Source organism: Gymnogyps californianus, chromosome 12, assembly GCF_018139145.2.
Source record: "Gymnogyps californianus isolate 813 chromosome 12, ASM1813914v2, whole genome shotgun sequence".
Lineage (NCBI taxonomy): Eukaryota > Metazoa > Chordata > Aves > Accipitriformes > Cathartidae > Gymnogyps > Gymnogyps californianus.
This window is the reverse complement of record NC_059482.1, coordinates 10,368,310-10,391,759: the sequence shown is the minus strand read 5'-3', so window position 1 is coordinate 10,391,759 and position 23,450 is coordinate 10,368,310. Positions and strand designations below refer to the sequence as shown.

General features: G+C 40.3%; 2 protein-coding genes across 4 annotated transcripts; one reads left to right on the top strand and one right to left on the bottom strand.

Annotated features, from left to right (window-relative positions):
- Positions 1 to 226: 226 nt before the first annotated feature.
- Positions 227 to 3,426, bottom strand: CKLF (chemokine like factor). Its single transcript, XM_050903997.1, has 4 exons — positions 3,213 to 3,426; positions 2,939 to 3,097; positions 2,260 to 2,355; positions 227 to 620 (listed from the first exon to the last, which is right to left on the bottom strand). The coding sequence occupies exons 1-4, from the start codon at positions 3,279 to 3,281 to the stop codon at positions 516 to 518; spliced, it is 429 nt and encodes a 142-aa protein (XP_050759954.1). The 5' UTR covers positions 3,282 to 3,426; the 3' UTR covers positions 227 to 515.
- Positions 2,033 to 21,699, top strand: TK2 (thymidine kinase 2). 3 transcript variants are annotated; one of them, XM_050903992.1, is made up of 10 exons: positions 2,033 to 2,632; positions 4,656 to 4,693; positions 5,581 to 5,655; positions 7,088 to 7,141; positions 8,677 to 8,766; positions 10,287 to 10,360; positions 15,880 to 15,968; positions 16,276 to 16,355; positions 18,784 to 18,864; positions 19,256 to 21,699. In XM_050903992.1, the coding sequence occupies exons 1-10, from the start codon at positions 2,458 to 2,460 to the stop codon at positions 19,352 to 19,354; spliced, it is 855 nt and encodes a 284-aa protein (XP_050759949.1). In that variant the 5' UTR covers positions 2,033 to 2,457; the 3' UTR covers positions 19,355 to 21,699. The 3 variants fall into 3 exon arrangements, with proteins under 3 accessions (XP_050759949.1, XP_050759950.1, XP_050759948.1); XM_050903993.1 differs by lacking the exons at positions 18,784 to 18,864; positions 19,256 to 21,699 and adding an exon at positions 17,764 to 18,194 and having other exon boundaries at positions 2,033 to 2,484; positions 2,569 to 2,632; XM_050903991.1 differs by lacking the exons at positions 18,784 to 18,864; positions 19,256 to 21,699 and adding an exon at positions 17,764 to 18,194.
- Positions 21,700 to 23,450: the final 1,751 nt, after the last annotated feature.

Sequence of the window (23,450 nt, the reverse complement as noted above, 5' to 3'; positions counted from 1 at the left end):
TGAACATAAAAATGAAAATTTGGGGATTAAAAGGTCTCACAGCAGTAAAGCATTCACATGCCATGAGACAGTCATCAGCCAGGACGCTCATCTATGGAATGAGGAACACAAGTAAGGGTGAAAAAAATCTGTTCCTAAAGATGTTTACTGGTACATTAAATCAAGTAGTTTTTACTATAAGTGCACCTAATAAATAAATAATGTTAAATAATGCACTTAGGCCTATTTATTTTTTCTTTTTATTACAGAGAAAAGGCAATTATGAAATTAATTTTCATACAAGTGAAAATACAAGTTTAGAAAAACAGGACAGTTTTCTGTGAAGCTTATCCTGGTGATATCGCAACACTGAAACTACATTTGTAAATGTAAGAAAACTTATGAACAATACTTGCAAAAATGTACATGAATGCACAGGAAATTCAAAGGTGAACATGTGAAAATACAAATTATTTAAAAGAGAACAGTAAAACAGTCATCAATGGAGAAACTGTTCTTTTACTAAAATGGTAATCTTATTTCGCAGGAGTATTCCTTCCTCTTGGTCCATCAAGGCTAATCTTCTGGAAAAGAAGAACTGCGTCGACAACACAGAGAACAAGCAACACAAGACCCAACACCTATAAAAATAACAATAATGTTAGTTTCCCCATAGAATCTCTGTCTTTTACTGTAGCGACTCATCTGCTGTTCCTCAAAGCAGCAGTAAACACATCTTCCTAAGCTGGTTCTGGCCTTCTAAATGTATGTGTTGTGAGACAGCTGATAAATTAAATAACATCCATATTTAAATCCCATCAGCCTTTCATACAGCAGTCTACACCCTGGCTTTGTTTGATGTTTGCCTTGGAAATGATGTGTTCTCCTTGAAAGCTATGCTAATGCTGCATTATGCCAAACAATGCTTTTATTCTAAATGAAAACCCTTCTGTCTCTTTAAGGACTGCCTAATTAATGGTATTGGCCCGGAGAAAAGTCAACATTTGTAGAAAAAAGCCTAGCAGGAAAAAAATAGTGCTCCTCTCCTCTGAAGCTCTGAACGGGAATCATAGTCCAAATTAAAGAAAATGTACGTAAGTATTTAAAAAATACACGACTTCAGGCAGGCAACTGGAAAAATGCGTTTGCAAAACCACCGCTGAGTTAACTTGCTCAGCTCTTGCCCTTCAGCCTGATCCCACATGCACACAAGTTTTTTGATGCAAGCATGTTTTAAAATGGAATTATCTGATCAGTGGGAGTAATGCTAAGGCAAGCTCTTTCAGGAGAGCACAGTTCAAGGCAGCCTGCGCCCCAGGAGTACAGGCCTAGGGGCAATTCTGTTTCTCCCAACACTGAAGATGTCATACGTTCTGCCCAAACTTGTTTTGCAAGCTACCTGCTTAGTCTCCTGCTTGCAACTTAACTTTAATTTCTATTAACTTCACAACTGAGAATATGTATCATATTCTAGCACAGCCGGTCACTTTATCAGAAAGTCTCCTTTTTGCTTAGGATGTCGTTGCCAGCGAAGACATCAGCTTTCCATCTCATCGTCTCTTAAGCTGATTTTGAAAAACTCCGGTGGCAAGTTCTGTGTTTCTTTGTGCTTGTCACGTTTTAGCTTATCTTGTACTTCAGGAGACTTAAATACTTTCAAAACTGAGTTTTTTCCCCCTTATTGTTTATTAATGTTAATTACATTAGTTTTCATTTGAATTAAAAATACCAGTTGCTTAAACTATTAAACTGGTTTGATCTTAAGTACACAAAAATCTTACAATCATAGTATGAAAAAACCTTTTCAACTGCCATAATTTCTCAGTTTGTGTCAGAAAAAATAATATACACATCAGGAGGGAGGTACCAGCATGTCTGTTAAAAAGTTTAAACTCTTTTTAGCAGGATTGTAGGCATTTCTTCTTAAATAGTGTAACCAAGCTGGATAGTCCTAAAAGCTACAGATTCTTCCACCTAGGATTTCAAGCTATGGAAGCTAATGCAGGTTACTCAAATTAGTTAAACTCTAGGAGTTTTCAGTGTTAGTACTTCTTTGTAGTAATTCCTAAGTCTAGTAATATCTTTAAATTACTAGTGGTTTGAGGATTATTTTTTTTTAGTGACATACGTTGATTGTATATTCACTTTTGTTTGTGACTGCTGAGTGCGTTCTTCCATGATAGAGTTATTTTCATGGTCTTACCACAATGTAAGTATACCAAGAGGTTCAAATCACGTCCGCTCTAAGAACTGAAATTCGTTAATAACGTGCCTACTTACTCCTCCAGCCAGTGTCCCATTGTTGGTCTTGATTATTATTGCAAACAGGCACACAACGAGGAGGAACAACGCTGCAATCACCGAGTTGAAAAAATCCTGAAACAGCCAGTGGAAGCAAAATATTTATTCATACATGCCTGAAGAAGAATGTGAATAGCTCCCAATATTGTATGAAACATTAAAAATTACTGCTTTACTATGAAATGGAATTACACTAATATCCATGTAAGTTCGATAGTGACACCCAGTGGTTTGATGTTAAAAACAGTGTTTGTGATAAAACTTCCTCATTTTGCCTTTTTTTTTCAGTCATATTTATGCAACTTGGCTACGCTTGATAGACTAAAGCAGCAAATAAATTTAAAAAACAGAGGTAAGAGGAGAACTCATTAATATGAAAGCGTATGTTTAATTTGTGATGTGAAAGACGAAAAGTACAGCACTATAAAGTTAAGCAAATTACACTTCTTACAGGAGGGACTGTTAAGGGATGTAAGCCAGCTATTTAGAAACCGATGCAAAAGAACACTGTCATCTGTTAGGAAAAACTGGTTCAACAAAAATGAAATACTGGTTTTTTTCGTTAACTTTATAGAAACAATAACCGAACTGATTGACAATAACAGGCGATCACAAAATGGGTAAACCCACTTCCTTTGAAGGGCCAGCCAATACTCACAGCCAGCGGCCAGAACAGCCAGCTCAGCTTCTTATCGAGCTGCAGCAAGTACAGGACAAAAAACAGCGCCGTGATGACCACCTCCATGACGGCCAGCGCCGTGTACGCCCCGTGGGAGCGGGAGCACACGAAGCAGAGGAACGTTACAAACGCCACCAGCTGAAGGGACAGAAAGAGTAACGGGGGTTAGCGCCGCGCCGCTCCCCGCCCCGCCCGGCTCGCCCGCCGCCCTCTCGGCAGCGGAGGGACCCCCCCCGCCCCCCTCAGGGCCTACCGCGCGGGCGATCTTCACGGCGCCCCGCGGGGAGCGGGGGAAGCCGCTGGCCGCCGCCGCCGCCGCCATGGCGGCGGGACGGGACGGGACGCGGCGACGGGACGGGACGGGACGGGCTGAGCTGAGCTGAGCTGAGCTGGCCGCTGCTGCACCCGCGCCCCTCAGCTGGGACTGGGACGGGGACTGGGACCGGCCCCGCCGCAACCGCCGCGACCCGGTCCCGGGGCTCCCCCGGCGGCGGAAGTGAGCGCGCAGCGGCCGGAAGCGGGGCGGGGCCGGGCCGCCGGTGGCGGTGGCGGTGGCGGTGGCGATGGGCCATGTGGCGGCTGGGTGCGGCCTGGGCGCGGCCCGCGGCGCTGCGCGGGGCCCGGGGCCGGCGGGCCGCCTGCGCGGGCGGGGCGGCCGCGGGCTCCTCGGCGGGCGGCCTGGCGCTGCGCCCCCGGCCCGGCCCGAGCGGCGCTGGCGGCTGTAAGTCCGCGGGCGGGAGGCGCGGGCGGCGGTCCTCGCAGGCGGGCGGGCGGGCGGGCGGGGGTGGCCGGGGCCGCGGGGTTGGGGGGGGCGCGGGTCTGGGCAGCGGTAAGGCGGGCCCGGCGCGGCGGTGGGGAACCCGCTGGAAAGCGAAGTGCGAGAACGGCGGCCGGGGAGGTGCCGGCCGCCCCCTGGTTCGTCGCTGCCCGAAGGCTGAACAGGGTGCGGTGGGGGCGCTGGGGGGAAGCAAGGAGCATCGCTCAGGTCTTTTCAAAGTTCTGCACCAGTGGTTACAGTGGTGTGAGGAGCCACCGAGTGTCTTCACAGGGCAGCGGCAAGGCTCCCCGTACCCTCTTTTCTTCGGACTGGGCAAACCTGCTTCTTCCGATTTCTTGTATGTCGTGGTCCTCATAATCTTTGTGGTCCCTCACGGGCAGTGTTGAGGTGCCGCGCTGCCTTTTTTTGTGTTTTGTTAAGGGTCTAGTAAGCTTAGCATTGCTTGCAGAAGTTTTATGTAGGCAGTGTTGAGATGTAAGACATCAAAATTGCTTGTCTTGGAGGTGTCCTAAAATCTTCATCCTTACCCAGCTTTGTAGCTAGGCCTGTGAAGTCACTGGGCATCGCTCCATGACCGGCCTTTGCAAAATTCATTTTTTCCCCAGTGGAAACTAACTGAGGAGCCGTAAGCGTAACAGAAATCTGCTGAAAGAGTGTAGGCAGTCACCATTTGACTCTTTGTAGTGTCAAAGACAATGGAGAACTTAAGCTAAAACTGTGTCAGTGTATGCCACAACGTGTCTGTTACGTGACCCAGTGATTACCTAAAACCATAAAGATTGGTAATTTAGCAAATACTTGTATTAAGCAATAGAGAACCTAAAAACTGCACGGAGGGGCTCACATTAAGAGGCTCAGCATAACTTAAGTTATGAAGACCTCCTTCCTGGTTGTAACTCCCGTTTATTTCCATTCTAGATAAACATCTGATAAAAGAAGATGATAGAAAGACAGTTGTAAGTATTTGCATTTTGTTCAGAAAACTATGTAAATCGTGTAACCTCTTATTTTATTATAATCTGAGCGTATGTATGTTGGCAGCCATTGGACGTGGCTGTTTCACTGAGTGGTGTCCAGGTGGTGGGTCCGTTACTGGCTCTTACTCAGCGCAAACCTGCGCTTATCTAGTTCTGTAAATTGCAGTGAAGTCGTGAGGGATTTGTGCAAACGCATGGTATTGTGTAGGGATAGGTGTCAGTTTGGGGTCAGTGTTGCATGTGTAGTGTTGCAGTTGCCCTATACAACCCTGCCTGTGAGGGTTTTTTTGTTTTTTTTTTTTGTATTTGGAATCTAATTACTTTAAGCTATAAATTATTTTAAGACAGCTGAAACAAAATTCTCGTAGTTTATTTTAGTGGTGCAGGTTTCTCAAAAATTTAATGCATCTTAAGGTTTAAGCTATCTATTTAATGGATACTGAAATTATTACTTCAGTTGGCATTTATTTTAAGTTGAAAGTTAAGTTGAAGTCTCTGAGATGAGTTGTGGCAGCCAGTGTGGAGGAGCAGCAGCCCAGGAGGAGACCCTCTGAAACTTTTGGGGGCCATGGGAAGGGGCCGGGAAGTTGGAAGCACGGGCAGGCAGCTGACTGCGGGGGTACCAGAAAGTAAGGCTGCCCCTTGCCTGGTAAAGAGACAGTTGGTATGTGTATGTTAGGGAGAGAAAAAGTGGTGGTCTGCGGGGAGTCACAAAATCCAAACTAAGCCCCAATGTCTTCCTATAAAATAATCTATTTACATTATAAGCAAATAGCGTGCTTGATATGTAGAAACATACTCTTTCCATATGCCGCTTACTACTATGCGATAGCACGGTTTTTAAAGCTGATACTGTTTTTTGTCAGATATGTATCGAGGGGAACATTGCAAGTGGAAAAACAACATGCCTGGATTATTTTGCACAAACTACCAGCCTTGAGGTACTGGATGTACATTTCTTTGTCTTTATTTACATCATGAAGCAGTTGCTTGTCTTGACAAAATTGACAGTTAACTTAGAAGTGTTGTCCTCTCTTAGGGTAATGAGAAAGGAGCAGCAGGTTGTGAGCCAGTGCACTTACTGGTGCACCTCCCCCTCCCCCAACTACTTACAGTCAAATTGTAGAAGAGAAATTTGGATCATATGTGATATAGTGCTGGATGCCAAAATATTGGTAAAACCTGTGGATTAGAGTTTGTACCTCTGTAAACTAACAGCAAGCCACGTGGGCTGGGCATGTTTGGGCATGCTTGTTTGCTATTTCATGTCACTTAAATCTTAGATGTATCTTGTAATAAGCAAAGTAAAGACAAAGAAGTAATGATGTAAAAATACTGATGTCATGTAACTGAGATCCCAGTAAATGGATGGCTTTTTTAAAAAATGAAAAAGCTGTTAGAATTGTTTCTGGGGATTTCTTAGACTGGTATGGTATTTGATTTCATATTGCTTAGAACAAGATTAGGGGAAGGGCAGGCTTACTGTATTTTAAACAAAATCAAGATCAAACCTCAGTGAGCAATTGCTTTTGTGTACATCAATATTAATACTTTTCCCAGCAGACCTGGGAACATATTTGATAAGAAATCTTAGGATTCATCATGGAAATGCTGGGTTGCCAGATGTTATTTGGTAATTTAACAGGAATGATCCTTATGGAGTAAATAACTGTTAACCCAAAGGATAGCAAACTTTAATTTGCATATAGTGCAACATTTTTTAAAAAGCTAGTTAACTTCCCAGGCTTATCAGATTCTCTTAGGCCTGGCTCTACAGTATTGTTGGAGTTTTAGACCCTGTTTGAACCAGATAAGTCCCTTGTGATTTTTACCTATTCAGGGTAGAAGCTTTTCTGATTAGTTTCATGAAAGTTTTGAATACATTTTGTTTGTTAGATCACAAAAATAAAATGAAAAGTAATACGATAGCAGTCTGATCCTCTTTGCCTTTGCTGACAGGTGTTACTCTCTGAGAAATTAATTTGTGAGGGAATGAGCAGGTCACTGAAATGCAATCAGTACTCAGTTAAGCCATTCTTTCCCTTACATGCTACTGATTTTGACTTGAAAAAGTGAAATTATATCCAGGCTTGTTCGGTAATCAATCCAGTGTTTTATTTTGGCAGTTTAAAAATGCTAAAAAGATGTTGTATAATGATGTTTCTCTATTTTTTTAACAGTGTTCATTATTACCTTTTGTATTATAGGATTCAGTGCTGTTTTTTGAAGAGGGATGAACTTTCCAATACAAGTCCTGAATACTCTCGTTTACTGAATGAGTATTCATTAAAAATAGTTGTAGACTTTTATAGGGTCAAATTAAGTATTTTGAATCTAAAACATGTATAACATGAAGTATTTCTTTTTGTCAAGGTTTTGACAGAACCGGTGACTAAGTGGAGGAACGTTCGTGGTCATAATATCCTGGTAAGCGGCAGAAAGTATTTCTACAATTACAATTACTGTTCTTTTAGAAAGACATGCATGAGGACTTCTTACCAGTCAGCAAAACTTGTGAAAGGTGTGGTCATAATCTCATACAGCAAAAAATAAAGCTTCATGATGCAAAAGATCTTTTACTATGATTAAGACACGCATGTAGTAGAAACATTGCATATAAAATGTGGTTTTGGCAAGGACTGGGCTTTTAATTGGGTATGAGCTAAAGAAATTCACAGACAGGTAAGCCCTGAGCGTGACACTTGTTTCTAAATCTACTTATACCTATTTCAAAGAAGGGAAGAATGTCACTCAGAAATTGGGGGGTGGATCTGATGGGTTAATATTGTTTGACTGCTGAAAATAAGGACAGTTCAGTCTTGTGAGGTGTTGAGAGCTTCTGTTGTATTTTGGGTAGTCATCATTTCTTGGAACTGTTCCCCACAAGCATGTCCCTTTGTCACAGCTGTGCTGAGAGACAGCGGTCAGGGCTCTGGCTACATCTGCAGATATGCTTTTGCTGGGGTGGTTGAAGTGCTTTCTGATGTCAGTCTTCCCTGTTTGTGTGATCACCTCCGTTACAAAAATCTCATTGCTGGCTGAGATGGGTATCTGTGCTCAAGCTCATGTGGAATTTGCTGTTAACACAGCAGTGTGGATACATGTTTGGGCACGTGTGGTTTGGGGTGTATTTGATGCAATTACTGCTAGCATAGGTACTCTGGAAAAGTAAATTCTCCCTACTAGGAGTTGCTGATGCTTTACTTTCTTATTATCAGTAAAGGGATGGCTTGGCTGTGTCGCACATCATCACAGAATACTTTCTCATTCTGATCTTGGACAAGGAGCAAAGAAAGAGGTCAGATCTGTGGACTGAAGCCATGCTGCTGACTTAAAGCTTGTCCCCTCAGCAAATAGACACTGAATGATTTTTTTTTGAGTCAGATCTTTTCTCTGCTTTGCAGGATAGACTGTTGCTTGTAAGTGTATGTGTGTGTGGAACTGCAGCAATCAGAAAGAGTGGAAGATCTGAGAACTGCTTGGAGGATCCTTTGGGGAAAACAGTTGTCTGTGTTAAAAGACACCTTTTCTGAGGCCCAGAACAGACTTATTGGAACCATATTTGCATGTCTGGATGGACTGGGTATACTGAGAGTCTGTCAGTGCACAAAAATAGAGTAGCAGATACGTTTTTTTTAATTACTAAACATATTTGAACTGTCTCATATGAGCTGTTCCTTGGTCCTGACTGGTCCAGGTGCAGAGGAATTCCTGTTGACTTCAGTGAGCATTCCAAGTGCCCCACTTAGTGTCTCGAAGGACCAGGACTGTAATTCTTACATCTGGGTTGTGGAGAGCAAATGATCACTTAATTCTTGTCAAACCTGGTGTCACCTGTTTTAGTGCATTTCTTTTAGCAATTCTGTTGTAGTGCAAAAGCTTACGAAATACCCAACTTCACTTTTTTTGCTATTTGACCTAAGCAAAATGTCTGTCTGTCTCGCTTCCATCTCTAACCCCAGGGCTTAATGTACCAGGATGCAGCAAGATGGGGGATAACATTACAGACTTACATACAGCTTACGATGTTGGAGCAGCATACCAGACCAATGGTAAATAAACATATTTTTCTTTTAATTTAAAAAAAGAGTTAGATGCAGTTATGAGTAATAAATATTTTTAACCTTGTATCCAAAAGTTAAGATACTGTTTGCGTTCTTTCTTTGTTCCTGCAGTGAGTATGAATTTTTATGATGCAAAGACATTGTTGATATGCTCAACACTTGCTCCAGGGGTGAAACATCTGCCTCCTGCCTGCTCAGAACTTTTACTTCCCCAAACTAATACTGCTTTTTTTGCACCACCCTTATGACCTAGACTTGCACAACTCTCTTCATCATCACACGTCAGTGACTTGTCTGGAACTGGTCTCTCTATAAATTTAGGTATTTCAAATCTTTGGTAAATATTAGGTCATCTTAAAGATAGTGTTAGTATTCATTCTACTGCTCCATGCTGTCTAGCACAAATTTAGCCATTGCTTCTTGTGTTTATCCAAAATACTTCCACTAAAGTTTTCTATTGCTTTTTTTCAGATGGTTTGCATCCCTTTTTTCTTTAATTTTTTTCTTCTTCTGTATAGATTCACACACTCTACCTTTTTTATCAAGATCTGTTCATTTCTCTTTCCTTCAAACACCTTTTGTTACATTCTGTGCTAAGTCTTCCGTTCCCCGATTACAAGATCTGATCTTAGGTGGTGCACTTATATCTTAAGGATTGTTCTTGCATTATATTTTCTGAGTTTGTGTCAGGGCAAAAATTCAGAAGTACCACATATGATAGTGATACCACACATATAATCATTAGCTTTTTGGAAGAGGTGTTTTTTCAAGACAATAGAAATCTCATTCTGTTGCAGAAGACGTTCATTCAAAAATTCCTGAGGATCGCCCTACATTTTAATGTGTGCTTTGTTGTCATTTGCCATTTGAACTTGCTGGAGCAATTGTTGCTTCTATGGTCATTAATGTGCAGAATACCTGGTTGGACAGAGCTCTGCCAGGGTTGCCTTGCTCTGCAGGGGCCAGAGAGTGTCAGATAATCTCTCTTCTCCGAAGTGGAGCGCTGTTTGAACACGTGCAAGACTGGCTAAGGCAGCAGTACTTTGTCAGTTGTAATTATTTCTTTAAAAAGTTCTGTTTTCTTGTTACAGTTTTTCTGATGTTAGGCCTGTGCTGCTGACATAGTAACACACCTGAAGGTGGCAGCAATTCAGGTAGCGATAGTTCTGTTGCTCTGCAAATCCTAAGTGGATTGCTGCTTTTTTGTACCCCTAGTTAACTTCAGCTGCTCAGTTGAATGCTTCTGCAGTTACCTTTGAAACTTGCATATGAATAACAAATTAGTTATGTAGGTGTTCAATAATGCAATGACCATAAGTAAGATTAAGAATACTTGTTTTTTATGGTTCCCACCCTCCCAGTAATTTTTTTTATCACAAGATCTGGAAGAACTGAAAATGTTATGTATTTCATAATGTAAAGGACATGATGTGCAATATGAGCTTGAAAAGAAACAAACACGCTGAAAAATGTAAACTAGTCAGTGACTGTCACATTTTATTTTGTAGATTTCCCCCATAAGAATGATGGAGCGATCAATTCACAGTGCAAAATACGTTTTTGTAGAAAATTTGTATCGAAGGTATGGTATATGGTTTTCTACTTCATTTTCTTGGCTTAATTAGATTAAAAAAAATAATTGACTGATGATTTCATTGGTAATTTGCATCTAAGTGGCCTGTGAAATCTGTCAGTTCTTTGTTGGAGTGGCAGTGTGTTTTGTACGGGATGTGGTGCCCACTGGTAGAATAAAACCTGTAGGACATGGGCCAGACGAGAGCCTTTTTCACAAGTGCTCTTGTGTATTTAGAACATCTTATTATTTAGAACACCATTTATTGAAGTTATCTGCTCTCCAGCTGAATACAAAAGTCTTGCTTAAATCAAAGCAAACACATACTGAACAGGTAGAAAACCATGAGGATATAAAGAATAACACTGTAGGAGGGAGGGAACTAGATAGCGTTATCCAGCCTAGCATCCAGGAGTGGCATTTCTTGCAAGCAGGAACTTGAGTGACAAGCAGGAAATCGAATCAGGATTCATAGGATCAAAATAGACTGCAAACCTTGGTACGCTAGTGAGTAAAGAAAGAACAAGAGCTGTTTGTCTCTAAATGTCACTTTCTGAATCAGGTCCCCACCCCTAGGTGTGCTTGGGCCAGAGGTAGAGCAATCGGGCCTAGCCCGGGTTATTTTGTTCTGAGGGATAAGATTGTGGCCTGAAATAGAAAAAGCATTTATTATCTGGGTGATGTATAACTCATTCATCCCATACTAACTAAAATAGTGCTGTAATCAGCGCTGATTTATGGTGGGGTTTTTTTGTTGTTGTTGTTGTTTTTGTTTTTAGAATGCTGACCTTCTATTGAGAAGTGTATGTGACAGATTGTTGTTTTAATGGATTTTTCAGTGGTCTTAAGGGACAAAACCGGTTTCTTGCCCCTGTCTGCAGGGAGAATGGCTGTATGCCACAAGATGGCACCCACGCTACATAAGCTCCTAGTTTGTTACTGGAACTGCTTTAAAAGTTGAGAGAGACACAGTAAGATGTGAGGCAAACAGAAAGAGACATTATTTATCCCAGTCTGTATACAATGGAAATGTCCTGGAATGTCTTTCTCATTTTTAATTACTGACTTTTTTTCTTTTTTCGTTGTAGACAAAGTGTTTTTGTCCCAAAGACTGAGAACTTTGTTGCTATGAGGCTAAGTCCGCTTGTGTCAACTCTATGTATTAATTTTGTAATGACATTTTTAAGGGCATCTAAGATGTTTCGTGGCTTCAGCGCTGTTTAATGTTGGACAGAAGGCATTTGCTTTGTTTTGTTACAGCAAGCTAGAAGCCAGCTGATGCTACTAATAGCAAACCAAAATATAATACAAGGGTGTGTAAAAGGATTATAAATAAAACAAGGAAAAATTGGGGCTACATGAAAGTAGCCATTTTGAGTCACGTTAGCAAAATAAGTAAGTCTGTCCTCCCTCATATCTTGTCTCCAGTGGTGATCAAAAGTACTTGAAAAGAGTGTAAGAACATGGTAAGCATTTGTGGTAATTTCTGAGTATATCCAGTAACTTACAGATTAGGGACTTCCTCATTCAGCAGTGGTTTCTCTGTATTTAGTAACCTGCAGGGAATTTCTTTTCCATGAACCTGTCCAGTTTCCCGCTAAGCTCATGTAAACCTTTGGTTTCCAGGACGTCCTATGGCAAGCAGTTCTCCGTGTTGTTTGATCACTGCCCTATCCTTACATGTTGTAGTTCTTTAAAGATCATCTAGACTTGTCTCAAAAACTAATACTTACTTCTGTGTACAGGAAAAAAAACTGCATATAAGAAAAGACAGGATGATAATGGGTGCGTGGAAATACTAGTAACCACAAGTACAGTAGAAACAAAGTCCATTTCAGAGTTCTTAAAGCAGATGAAATCTCACACTAGGAGAAAGTGTCGTAATGTAGAGGCAGTACCCCTGTGACTTAAAACAACTACTGTAGAGCCCATATTAGGAGGTAGGGAAAGTCGTCTTAGTAACTGCAGGTTTGTTCGTCTGCCTCAGTATGTAGCACAACTTTGGAACAAATCACAAGGGAAAGAATAATTAAAGCTCTGGACAAAAATGTAAAGTCAGCGACCAACAACACATCACGTTAGACTAATCTAGTAATTGTGTTTTGTAACATTCCCCACCCCGCAAACAAAGGCATTCTCATCAATCTGAACTGAAGTTATGTATTCATCAAGGAGGTTTTGGGAGACTTTAATGAATGGTTATTCTAAGTGCAGAAGCTGGCATTGTAATGTGATAGGAAATCCCATTGAAGGGGGGATATTGAAAAGGGGACGTATCAGGCTGGAAGGAGGTTACTCATGTTGGATCAGCCTTTAGATTGATGCTTTGGTACAAAGGGTGAGAGTATGCTAATAAATTCTATGATTGAATTGAACTGACAACAGCAATTTCAACTATAAGATGAAAGATTGTAAGTCAAAAAGCAGAAATAAATATATATATACATCTTTTTATGTATTTATAGATAAATAAAAATTGATCACAAAATAACGCTAGTATTGTGTAGCCCAGGGAAGAGTAAATGTGACTCTTGGAAGTATCTGGCAAAGGGCTTCCAGGAGGGAGATGGAAATACTGGTGCTTTTGTACACACCTTTTATGAGAGCTTTTCAACATTACTTTTTACACTTGTAACAGCTTATTCATGATCTATGAACTAAAACTGAAACAGGCGTGAAGCAGAGATACTGGCATGATCAAAAGAGTGGAAAGCCTGTTTAAAGAGACAAAACCAGCTTGACATATTTGTATAGAAAACTTGGGAGAATACACTTGTCACCTACGGGCACACTGGGTGCAAATGCAAAAAATGGGAGTTACTGAAATTGAAAGCATATAATAAAAGAATAATTAGATACAAAAAGTCTGTGGATACATTAAGGGCTAAAAATTAGAAGATGGTGTTTTAGCCATCAGAGGAACAAAGAGAAAATACAAACTTTACACGTGATACTTTTATGTAGAAGCATAATAGTGCCCTGTGGCAGGGGAAGGGCCTTATAACTTAAAACGATTGCTTCCCATGCTGTGGTTTTTTTGTTCAACTGCTGCATGAAAATTTTAAAAACCATTCTGTAACTAAATGGACTTTGCAAAGGAAAATGCCTTTGTATCCTCCAGAGGCTTCTTCTTTCCTTGTTACTATTTCCTAGAAGGAATCTCCTGTCTCTCTGGGGGAGTGATCCTAATTCTTGTGTAGGTTAGTCAACATGCAAAAATCATGCAGAGAACAGAGGAGAGGTTGCCCATTTTAGAAATTGAATTATGCCTGTCTGATGGAAGGTCTGGAAAACAAAACTGAACTCACATATCTTTAAATTTTGCCAAAAATGTTATCAAAAAAACCCCTCAGGCTCAAGCTATTCAACAGGTATCTTCAGCAAAGGGATTGTTAAATAGCTGTATGGATGGCATTGTCCCATTAGAAGTATGTAAAAATGAAATAGAACTTTTTTATTCAAAATAAGACTCTTGACTGAATGGGGTAAGCATGCTGCAAAGAGCAGAGGTTATTTTCTGCATTCTTTTTTGTAAGAGAAGGTATTGCTTAGGGTCCCAGTGTTAAAGATGGAGAATCATCCCTTGTTATCTCTAGTCTACACAAGCTCTTCTCCTTTAGGAGAATGATTAGTTTAAGCAAGGGATGAAGAGCTGTGGGAATATCAGGAATACCAGCTCTTCTTTGATCCAGTGTCACTCAGTATTTGTGTTTTGGCTTTGCAGGCTTTTTCCAGAGAGAGAAATAGAGTAAGATTTACGACGATGATGGAAAGCTTAAATTGTGAGCAATTGCTGTGAGCTGCTCCGGCATGCAGAGATATGGATGAGTGTCCAAGTTCTTACTGCGATTGCACATCTGAATTTAGCACTGAAAGACATGGTCATGTTAGGTATAAAAATGTAGAAGAATTTTAAATGTGTGCACGTGAGTATGCATGATATATTACAGGGTAAGCACTAGCAATTCAGTTTGTCCCATTTGAATTCACAGTTATTTATGATGTAAAGCTCATTCCATTCATGTTTAACTTTTGCAGTAAAAACTTTACTTGGTAGGAGTCAAATGTCAGCAAAGTTTGGAAATGAAAAGACCGTTTAGTGCCTTTTACATTACCTGTATCTTTATGGATCTTGAGCCTGATCCAGAATCCCCACAGGATTATCCAGGGGACTCCACTGACGTAGGGAAGGCAAAGGCATGTTGTCTGCAGGGCAGGTCAATGCAGAATTGTCTTTTAGGGTAAGAGTAGTGGGGCTTTTTGTTATTTCTGATTCCTTTTGACCTTCCTGTTTTCCCCATATATCTTGGAGAAAAGTAGCAGAATCAGTATTTGGCTTACGTATATGCCTGCTACCCAGAAACACGTACGATTGATATATTAGAAGAATAGCAATGAGTTGTGTTATCCCATTTCTTGGGTGCTTTGGGAGGCAAGATGTTCAGCTGGATGGCAGATAAAGAAGGGAGGTGGTATGAATATTGGTTTTGCTTTCTTGCATACTTGAGTGGAAGTATCTTTCTGGATTATCTTTACTCAGTTTTACCAGTGATCAAAGCATGTTGCCAGGAGAATGGTTTAGAAATCTGTGGAATCTTTTTCTTCAGCACTATTTAAAATGTTGCGGCTGGTCTTAATCATTCAGCTGGAGAGGACAGGAGCCTCTCCTCGCCATCTCTTTTTTTATATTTCTATTGCAGAGGCATGTAGGAAAGAGTGTGGAGTATGTGTTACTATCACCAGTTTTGAAGACAGAATAATGTGAAACTAGTAATATTTGGCTAGGAATATGGTAATAAGTGAAAATTCCAATACTAGTAAAGACATAGTATGTGATTCTTAATGTCCTCTATAGGCTCCCTTTTACATGACTTGTTTGATATTTTATTATTCTTACTGAGATAACTTTGGGACAGTTATCTCCAATATTGTCTATGCTCTCTGAATAGAGTTCAAATTAGGCATGTTGAATATTTCAGTAGTCTTTCCACAAGTATTTCTTACAGTGGGAGTAAATTTTATTTACACGGTGTCATTATATTTTCACTGCTCTTTACTATGGCTTCTGTAATGAATTGTCAGTACTGCTTAGTAAATCAAGCCTTTCTGGTGACATGCACTGCAGTAGTTCAGATATATTTGAAATGATCCTGATATAAAGAACTTGAGCAATAAATACCATTGACACTAATTTGTTATGGTATAAATGTCAACGTGGTAATCTTCTTAGTCACCAAGTAATTACTTCTCAAGTGTAGTGGGAAAAATAATTAATGTTTGTAACTGTTAATAATAGAAACTTTGTGTTAGTAAGTACTTTTTTTTTTAAAAGAAAAAGATTTTGTCTTTCTATTGTATAAACAATGCTTTATGTGGCCTTGAACTTGGGTGGGCATAATATTGGTCATGTTTTCATTTCACATATGCTGGAGTAAATTTGGAGTGGTTCTAGTTAAGTGAAAAAAATAAGAGTTTAGAATTGTTCTGTGCGTGCTGTTCAGTGAGCGATGACTTTTATGTTTATTTAGCGGAAAAATGCCAGAGGTGGATTATGTTGTCCTAACTGAATGGTTTGACTGGATCCAGAACAACACCGACGTTTCAGTTGATTTGATAGGTAAAAGTTTAATGGGATTTGGAGGGGCAGGTTTGTGGGTGGGTTTCCTTACTGGGAGAAAAAATAATACTTGTTTCTTGGGTCATAAATAATCACATTATTCAATATAATAATGGTTGCAATGTGTAGCATCAGACAGCATGAATTTGTGGATGGTTCATGGATTGATTAACAGTAACGCCAAAGGGGAGGTTCAGTGGTGGTACTGAAGTCAGGATTCCTTCCTTCTGTAGTTTGTGAAGTAAGTTTCTTCTTTGCTTTTAAAGCTGATCCTTGAACATAACTATTCAAATTTTTATTATGACAGTTTATCTGCAGACTTCTCCTGAAGTTTGTTATGAGAGGTTAAAGAGAAGATGCAGAGAAGAGGAAAAGATCATTCCTCTGGTAAGGAGTTCCTTCAGTATTTGTAGTTACAATGAGCATTAAAAGCATGATGATTCCAATCTAAGTACTAAAATCATATCCTGAGTGTATTGCCAAAATGTGGTGCAGCTGTTTCCATTGCAAACTAAAACTTCAGTATTTAATTTTGTTTTATTTTATAAAAATGTTCTATCATGCACACTGACTTTCCCAAGTCTTATTTTTTAGTAATCAGTGTACTATAGCTGACTGTTTAGGTGCAGTATTAATCAACTGTTAATCTTCTCTAAAATGTAAAAAGGCAATTGCTTTTGTATCATTAAACAGCATAAAAGCACCCAGTTGAAGCACAAATACCTGTGCATGCGGGTGCTGAAGATTTATGTGGGCATTTTCTGTTGTCTGCTGTTACCAGGATGTTTATGCATGAGAAGTGTCTCTGCTTGTGTCTGAAAACAAGCAACTTCTTGAAAATTGTTAGCATGGGAATCTGCTTAAAAATAAACTGTAGTAATTGAATGATCGCTTTCTGTGTCACAGTTTACAGAATGGCCCTTCATTAAACAAATTTTCTCCTAAAGAAAGCCTAACCAGAAATAAACGTAGTTACAGAAGACATACTGTATAGTACAAAGGTATCTCTAGTGTTGGGTAGTTCAGTGGAAGCATTGTCAGTTGAAGATACAGGTGAAGAGCTAAATTTTAGGCCATGTGAAATTTTGCCTTGGAGAATAAATCCTCGCTATAATGGATTTGAAGAGATGTTGTGTTACTTCACAGCTCTACTGAGCGGTGGGGGGAGCAATTATTGTGGTGGGTTGAGCTTGGCTGGATGCCAGGTGCCCACCAAAGCCGCTCTATCACTCCCCTTCCTCAGCTGGACAGGGGGGAGAAAATAGAACAAAAGGCTCATGGGCTGAGATAAGGACAGGGAGAGATCACCCACTGATTACGACCACGGGCAAAACAGACTCCACTTGGGAAAAAAATTAATTTATTACCAGTCAAATCAGAGCAGGATAATGAGAAATAAAACCAAATCTTAAAAACACCTTCCCTCCACCCCTCCCTTCTTCCTGGGCTTAACTTTACTCCGGATTTTCTCTACCTCCTCCCACCCAGCAGCGCAGGGGGATGGGGAATGGGGGTTGCGGTCAGTTGTTCATCACACGTCGTTTCTGCTGCTCCTTCCTCCTCAGGGGGAGGACTCCTCACACTCTTCCCCTGCTCCGGTGTGGGGTCCCTCCCACGGGAGACAGTCCTCCACGAACTTCTCCAACATGAGTCCTTCCCACGGGCTGCAGTTCTTCATGAACTGCACTTCCATGGGGTGCAGTCCCTCAGGAACAGACTGCTCCAGCGTGGGTCCCCCGCGGGGTCACAAGCCCTGCCAGCAAACCTGCTCCAGCCTGGGCTCCTCTCTCCACAGGTCCACAGGTCCTGCCAGGAGCCTGTTCCAGCGTGGGCTTCCCATGGGGTCACAGCCTCCTTCGGGCATCCCCCTGCTCTGGTGTGGGGTCCTCCACGGGCTGCAGGTGGATATCTGCTCCACCATGGACCTCCATGGGCTGCAGGGGGACAGCCTGCCTCATCACCATGGTCTTCACCACGGGCTGCAGGGGAATTTCTGCTCCGGCGCCTGGAGCACCTCCTCCCCCTCCTTCTTCACTGACCTTGGTGTCTGCAGAGTTGTTTCTCTCTCACATATTCTCACTCCTCTCTTCTCCAGCTGCAATTGTGCAGTTTTTTTTCCCCCTTCTTAAATACATTATCCCAGAGGCACTACCACCGTCGCTGACGGGCTCGGCCTTGGCCAGTGGCGGGTCTGTCTTGGAGCCGGCTGGCATCGGCTCTATCGGACACAGGGGAAGCTTCTGGCAGCTTCTCACAGAAGCCACCCCTGTAGCCCCCCCACTACCAAAACCTTGCCACGCAGGCCCAATACACTTATAAATGAAAAATATTAAGTGGTCTCCATGAAAAAAGCCTAATAGTTGATGACAGGCAGAAGTGCTTTTAGAGGAAATTGAGTCAGAGTCAGGAGAGAGTGAACTGGGAATTTTAGGAAGATGTATTGACACAGAAAGTGCCTTCAGTACATATTCTTTGCAGTCTTGCCCTTTTTGTCCTTACTTGTCTTCGTTGTATTTTTCTCTGTAAAATCTTGAGCCAGATTATACCTATGGGAGAGAAGCATGGTTCTTGATCTTAAAAGGAGCTGAGAGCCCTGTGCTCCTGTAAGCTCTGTGTCTTTGAGGTTCTTCATGGAGTAACACCTTATACTGGGAATTAATTTTTCTCAGAAACCTTCTGATGCTTTTTATTTTTGTAGTGGAAATATCTGATGCTGGCTTTTATGTGTAGTTCTTAACTACTTACCAAATATATAAAAATCACAATGTGTGTTTCATCCCTGGGCATATGTGTTATTTGAATGCCTCTTTTCTAGGAATATTTAGAAGCTATTCATCAGCTCTATGAAGAGTGGCTCATTAAACGTACACTGTTCAATGTTTCCTGCCCAGTGCTTGTGAGTATTATTTTAGTTATAACCAATTAGCATATGGAGGATTGTACTCTTCAAATATTAAGAGTGTTATTTAGTGGTAAAAGTAAATCTGCTTTTCTAATAACCTGGGGAGAAGGAAAACCTCAATAAAATGTTTACAGCTCTCCATAGTGTATAGCATAAAAGTCTGGTCTTCCGTCTCTTCGGTGGAATTTGAGGGTCTGTTCACTGTGATTGCAGGATCAAACATGAAGCTTTTCAATGAATGCCAAATTCTGAACAGAAAGCTAATTGGACAGATCTCTAGGAGTATATGGGTTTGGCTTCAGTGGTAGTCCTGTTCTGTTTTGCTCAAAAGCAACCATGTTTTATGGTGTCAATTATTTCTAATGTTCATGTTCTTCTTTTCAAGGTTATTGGAGCTGACCATGACATGCAGAAAATGATAGAAAAGTATGAAGAAAACCGGAACCAAATACTAAACCCATATAATACGCAACACCATTTATAGAAGTCTGCAGTAGTTGTATTTTAAAAAACATGTTTATGAAGTCTGATTTGGGGGCACTTTTGAGTATGTTTAATATTTCTAAATATAATGGTTTTTGCTCTTGAATTATGCTTTGTAGAATGTTGTGGACTTACTGCTATGAAATGTTCAGATAGAAGTCATCAACAGAATATAAGCCAATTCCCTTTCATGTTTTTAGGTTCTCCATCAGCTTTACTATGTCAGTTCTATCCAGCTAAAATACGGCTGTTTCTCCCATTTCCCCCTTCACTGCTGCTTCCTATAATGAACCTAAGTTTCTTCTTTTTTTTTCTCCAAAGACAATCCTGTTTTTGTAATTTGAAAGAAATAGTTCCATACAAGAGGTGGGATGTCCTTTTTTATTAGTAGAGGAAGCAAATTAAGTGCATCAAGTTAAAGTAGCCTTGTAAATAGGTCTTACCAGGTTGAAATAGGGGGTCTTACTCTAATCCTGCCTACACTAGTGCAGTTTCATTGAATTCAGTAAGTTTCTTCTGCTTTACATGAAATCACAATATAGCTGTAGTTCTGAAGATAACTATGCACTAGTATAGTCCCACTGAATTCAGTGGCAAAAAAAGAGTAACAGTTTTCGTAAGTGATTGCAGAATGGCTCTGAGGCTTTTTTTCAAGCTACGTTTTTAAAAGGGCTTATTTCTCTCCAGTGTTCATGAAATCACCGGCCCTGCTATGGCCGAGTTGAGGACTAGTGAAAATACAGGGTGCACAGAACTGTATTTGTTGTTCCTTTCAAATGGATATAAAAAACGCTAGAATTAATTGATTTCTTAACTATTTTGGATTCTTTGATTGTACTTTTTTTCTAAAGGAAAACACAGATGGTTCTTTGGGTTTATATCTTGATCAGTTTATTGTGACTTACAGGTACTTGGAGAGTAGAGAAAAATAGTGGGGGTTTCATTCTTGCACTTGTTAGCTCAAGTGTTGAGTTGCCCTTAATTTCTGCTTTACCCTCTGAGTGTTGTCTTCAAGATAATCCTTTTAATGCACCAGTTCTGACTGTTTTTACATTACTTTTTCTGTTTGAGGGGAATGATTCCTGAAGTACAGTATGTAATTTTTTTTTTCTGTAATAGTTTTGGTTGGTTTAATTGGAGCAAGCAAAGTTAACAGTGCTTTAAAACACACTTACATTAATGTAGTTGAGCATCTGTCATAGCTTTGTAGTGAATGCTTCTAAAAATGGCTAATGTCCAAGACTTCAGTTAGTACTTTCGCTTATTACATACATTTGTCTGTAACTTGTTCGAGGATATAAATTTTCAGTTACTTGACTTTTCCATGTTCCACCTGATGTTGAACAGTATCTGATGGTATTTACTTTTGGAGATCGCTTCACTGCTTTTATTTTGTAGTTTTGTGGTAGTTGGTTTTGTGGTATGCCTAAAAATCATTGTATTGAAATGACTGCACTGTTTTCCAAGTCAGGAAATGCCGTTTATTTGTTGTTGTTTCCATCTGGTGGGATATTTTTTTTTCCAAATCAGTACAACTTAATAATGATCAGTGCACTGAGAGAGCGTTTCCTAGTGAAGTACTAAATTAGTATACTAAAGCTTGTGAACCCAGTATTGCCATTCTATTGTTCTGTTGTAAAGCTTTAGAATTCTAGCTTAAAAATAAGATTTTGCGTGTTAAGGAATTAGCTTCCTTATTGAAGCTTATTTGTAGGGGGATAGTAGTCATTCTTGAAACCTTCTGTTAAACTGTCAAAATTTTTTCTTCTGTAAGAGACCAAAAGAACTATTTCTTTGGAAATAGTTCTATAAATTTGAAGTTCAGTCATCTGCAGTTTGTTCTTAATTCTAATTTCATTATGGGTTGTAGAAGCCAAGGATGTATATTTTGCACACAGTCCAGAAAATATCACTTAATTGTTTTGTACAGAGAATCTTACAGTACAAAGAATCTCACTGTTATCTTTCAGCTTTTGAAAGAAATTTATGCTTTTTGGTCAGATTTTTCTCCCCCCTTTATTATATCAAAACAGGAGTTTGGGTGGAGGTTATTGATATTCATAATTATAATGGAATATAAAGGAATCATTTATATAACTTATTAAAAATTACAGATGCGATGGCTACAGAGAGCATGTTTATTTTATGTTTTGCTATCAATTTTCATGTATAGATTTTCATATACAGGAAGGTTGGGGTATTTAATGAAAACTGGGAACAAAACCAAACAGGTTGCTTGTTATGTGTCATAAATGTAAAATGTTTGCAGTCTGCTCTAGATGTGTAGATTCTGCTCTAGATGTGTAGATAAAAATACTGCAGTAATCATAAATACCTGTTTTTAAACCTGGAATTTATTTGCTTGTGTTTCTTGAAATCTCTCAGTTGATGAGGGGAGGGGAAAAAGGGCAATCGGCATTAGTCTCATACACATTTTGTTTCTTTTAGGACTGTCTACGAAGCAGTGATTGGGTAGCAGGTTGCAAAATACCATAGAAGGTACACTGTTTCTGTAGGCAGCCTGAACTTCAGTATCAGTGGAATGGATAATATAAACAAGCTGCCACTTCTCTTGGCTTTTAAGCGAGCGGCTGTGTGGTGTTTAGCTGCCTGCCGGGTTAAACCACGACAGTCCGTAAGTTGGATATAGCCTATACTTGTAGACTGAACCATACATAACTGGTGGTTTTTTGCATACATTTTGGCTATTCTGGAGTATATTGTAGGAATACATGAGATGAGTAAAAAGTTTTAATCACTTCTGTCACAATGAGTTCCCCATCTAAACTGCAATATGTGTGAAAAGTGATTATCTCCTTCTGTATTGCCTTTTCTTTATTACATACTTAGTCTGAATAGATGATGTCTTCTCCAGACTTTGGTATTTGCTTTGTCCTGGTCACAGTGTCTTAGCAAATCGGTAACATCTGGGAGCAGCATATAAATTAATTTGAAGTAAGAGAGAGAGACTGGCAAAAACTGAATCATTTAACAGTTGCATTCTCTTAGCCTGGCCTTTTGTGCACTTTGTTCTAGCCTGGGAAGCATGTTTAGGAGATCTTCCTTGTTTGATTAAACATTTCAGAAGTCACTGTCCAAAACTGTAGGTCTTAAGAAACCTTGAAAATTGTTTTCACCAGTGTAATTAGCACACAAAACTACGGCCAACACCAGGAAATAATCCAGCATCTCTCTTCAGTGCACTTCCTCCTGCAGAGACTGTAGGAAGTGCTAGGTATTCTGCCATCAGTTGCTATTAAAAGATTCAGACCCAAAGCTCTCTTGTCCCTCTCCTGAATAATGGCTCTCCTAGCAAGTTACTGTCCTGTTTCATGACTTGGAGAATCCAGTCCTTCCTGTAGTGTGTGGAGGTTTAAGTAAACATTGTGCATTTCTAAAGCAGGAAGAAGTCGGCTGAGAATTGTGGTGGCTGTTTTTTTCCCCCCAGCGTTTGAGGGGCCTGACAGAAGGTTGTGAGTTTTTTTTGAAAATGAAAAGTTTAGTTTCAGAACAAAAACTACCAGTTGATAGATTAATTCCTGCATAAGAGAAATGTAGTGTTCTGTATAGTCCAGATCAAATTTTTAATTGCTCATTTATCATTTTTTTAAGAGGCTGGCATGTGATAATTATTTGTGCTGTATCAGGATCAGGGCACCATTTTGCTAAGTGTTGTGTAAACATAAGCCTACAAGAGTGATCTCTGTCGGAACACATGCAGAGGTTCAGTAAGGAGGGTGACAGAATAGAGGAGCTGTGTTTGTTATCTGTGTGTTGCATACATGCTACTTGATCTTATTTTTGTGCCGGAAGGCTTTGAGTTGAATCCTCTGCTCCACCCTAGAGTCCTCTGCCTGGTAACAGTGATACATTCCTCCCTTGCATACACCACAAAAAGTATTGAGCTGTTAGGACTTCCACTGTGAGTGTGCTGCTCTGCAGGTGTCACTATATTCTGTCCCAATCCTAATTTCAGGTTTTTACTATTTAATGCTGTGAAAAGTAGCCTTGTGAGATTTAACTGGCTATCTCAGAGTGCCGTGCCAGTTAATTTCCAATGGGTGGGACCTTTAGCTGTGGTGGTAGGTTACTGGTGG

Bases quoted from the DNA above. Each gene is read 5' to 3' on its own strand.
- TK2 (XM_050903991.1), top strand. From the start codon at position 2,458: ATGAAATGGAATTACACTAATATCCATGTAAGTTCGATAGTGACACCC. The intron at 4,694-5,580 runs GTAAGTATTTGC...GTTTTTTGTCAG, and splicing joins AAGATGATAGAAAGACAGTT to ATATGTATCGAGGGGAACAT. The intron at 16,356-17,763 runs GTAAGGAGTTCC...CTCTCTCCACAG, and splicing joins AGGAAAAGATCATTCCTCTG to GTCCACAGGTCCTGCCAGGA.
- CKLF (XM_050903997.1), bottom strand. From the start codon at position 3,281: ATGGCGGCGGCGGCGGCGGCCAGCGGCTTCCCCCGCTCCCCGCGGGGC. The intron at 3,098-3,212 runs GTAGGCCCTGAG...CTGTCCCTTCAG, and splicing joins CCGTGAAGATCGCCCGCGCG to CTGGTGGCGTTTGTAACGTT. The intron at 621-2,259 runs GTAAGTAGGCAC...TTATTTTTATAG, and splicing joins ATGGGACACTGGCTGGAGGA to GTGTTGGGTCTTGTGTTGCT.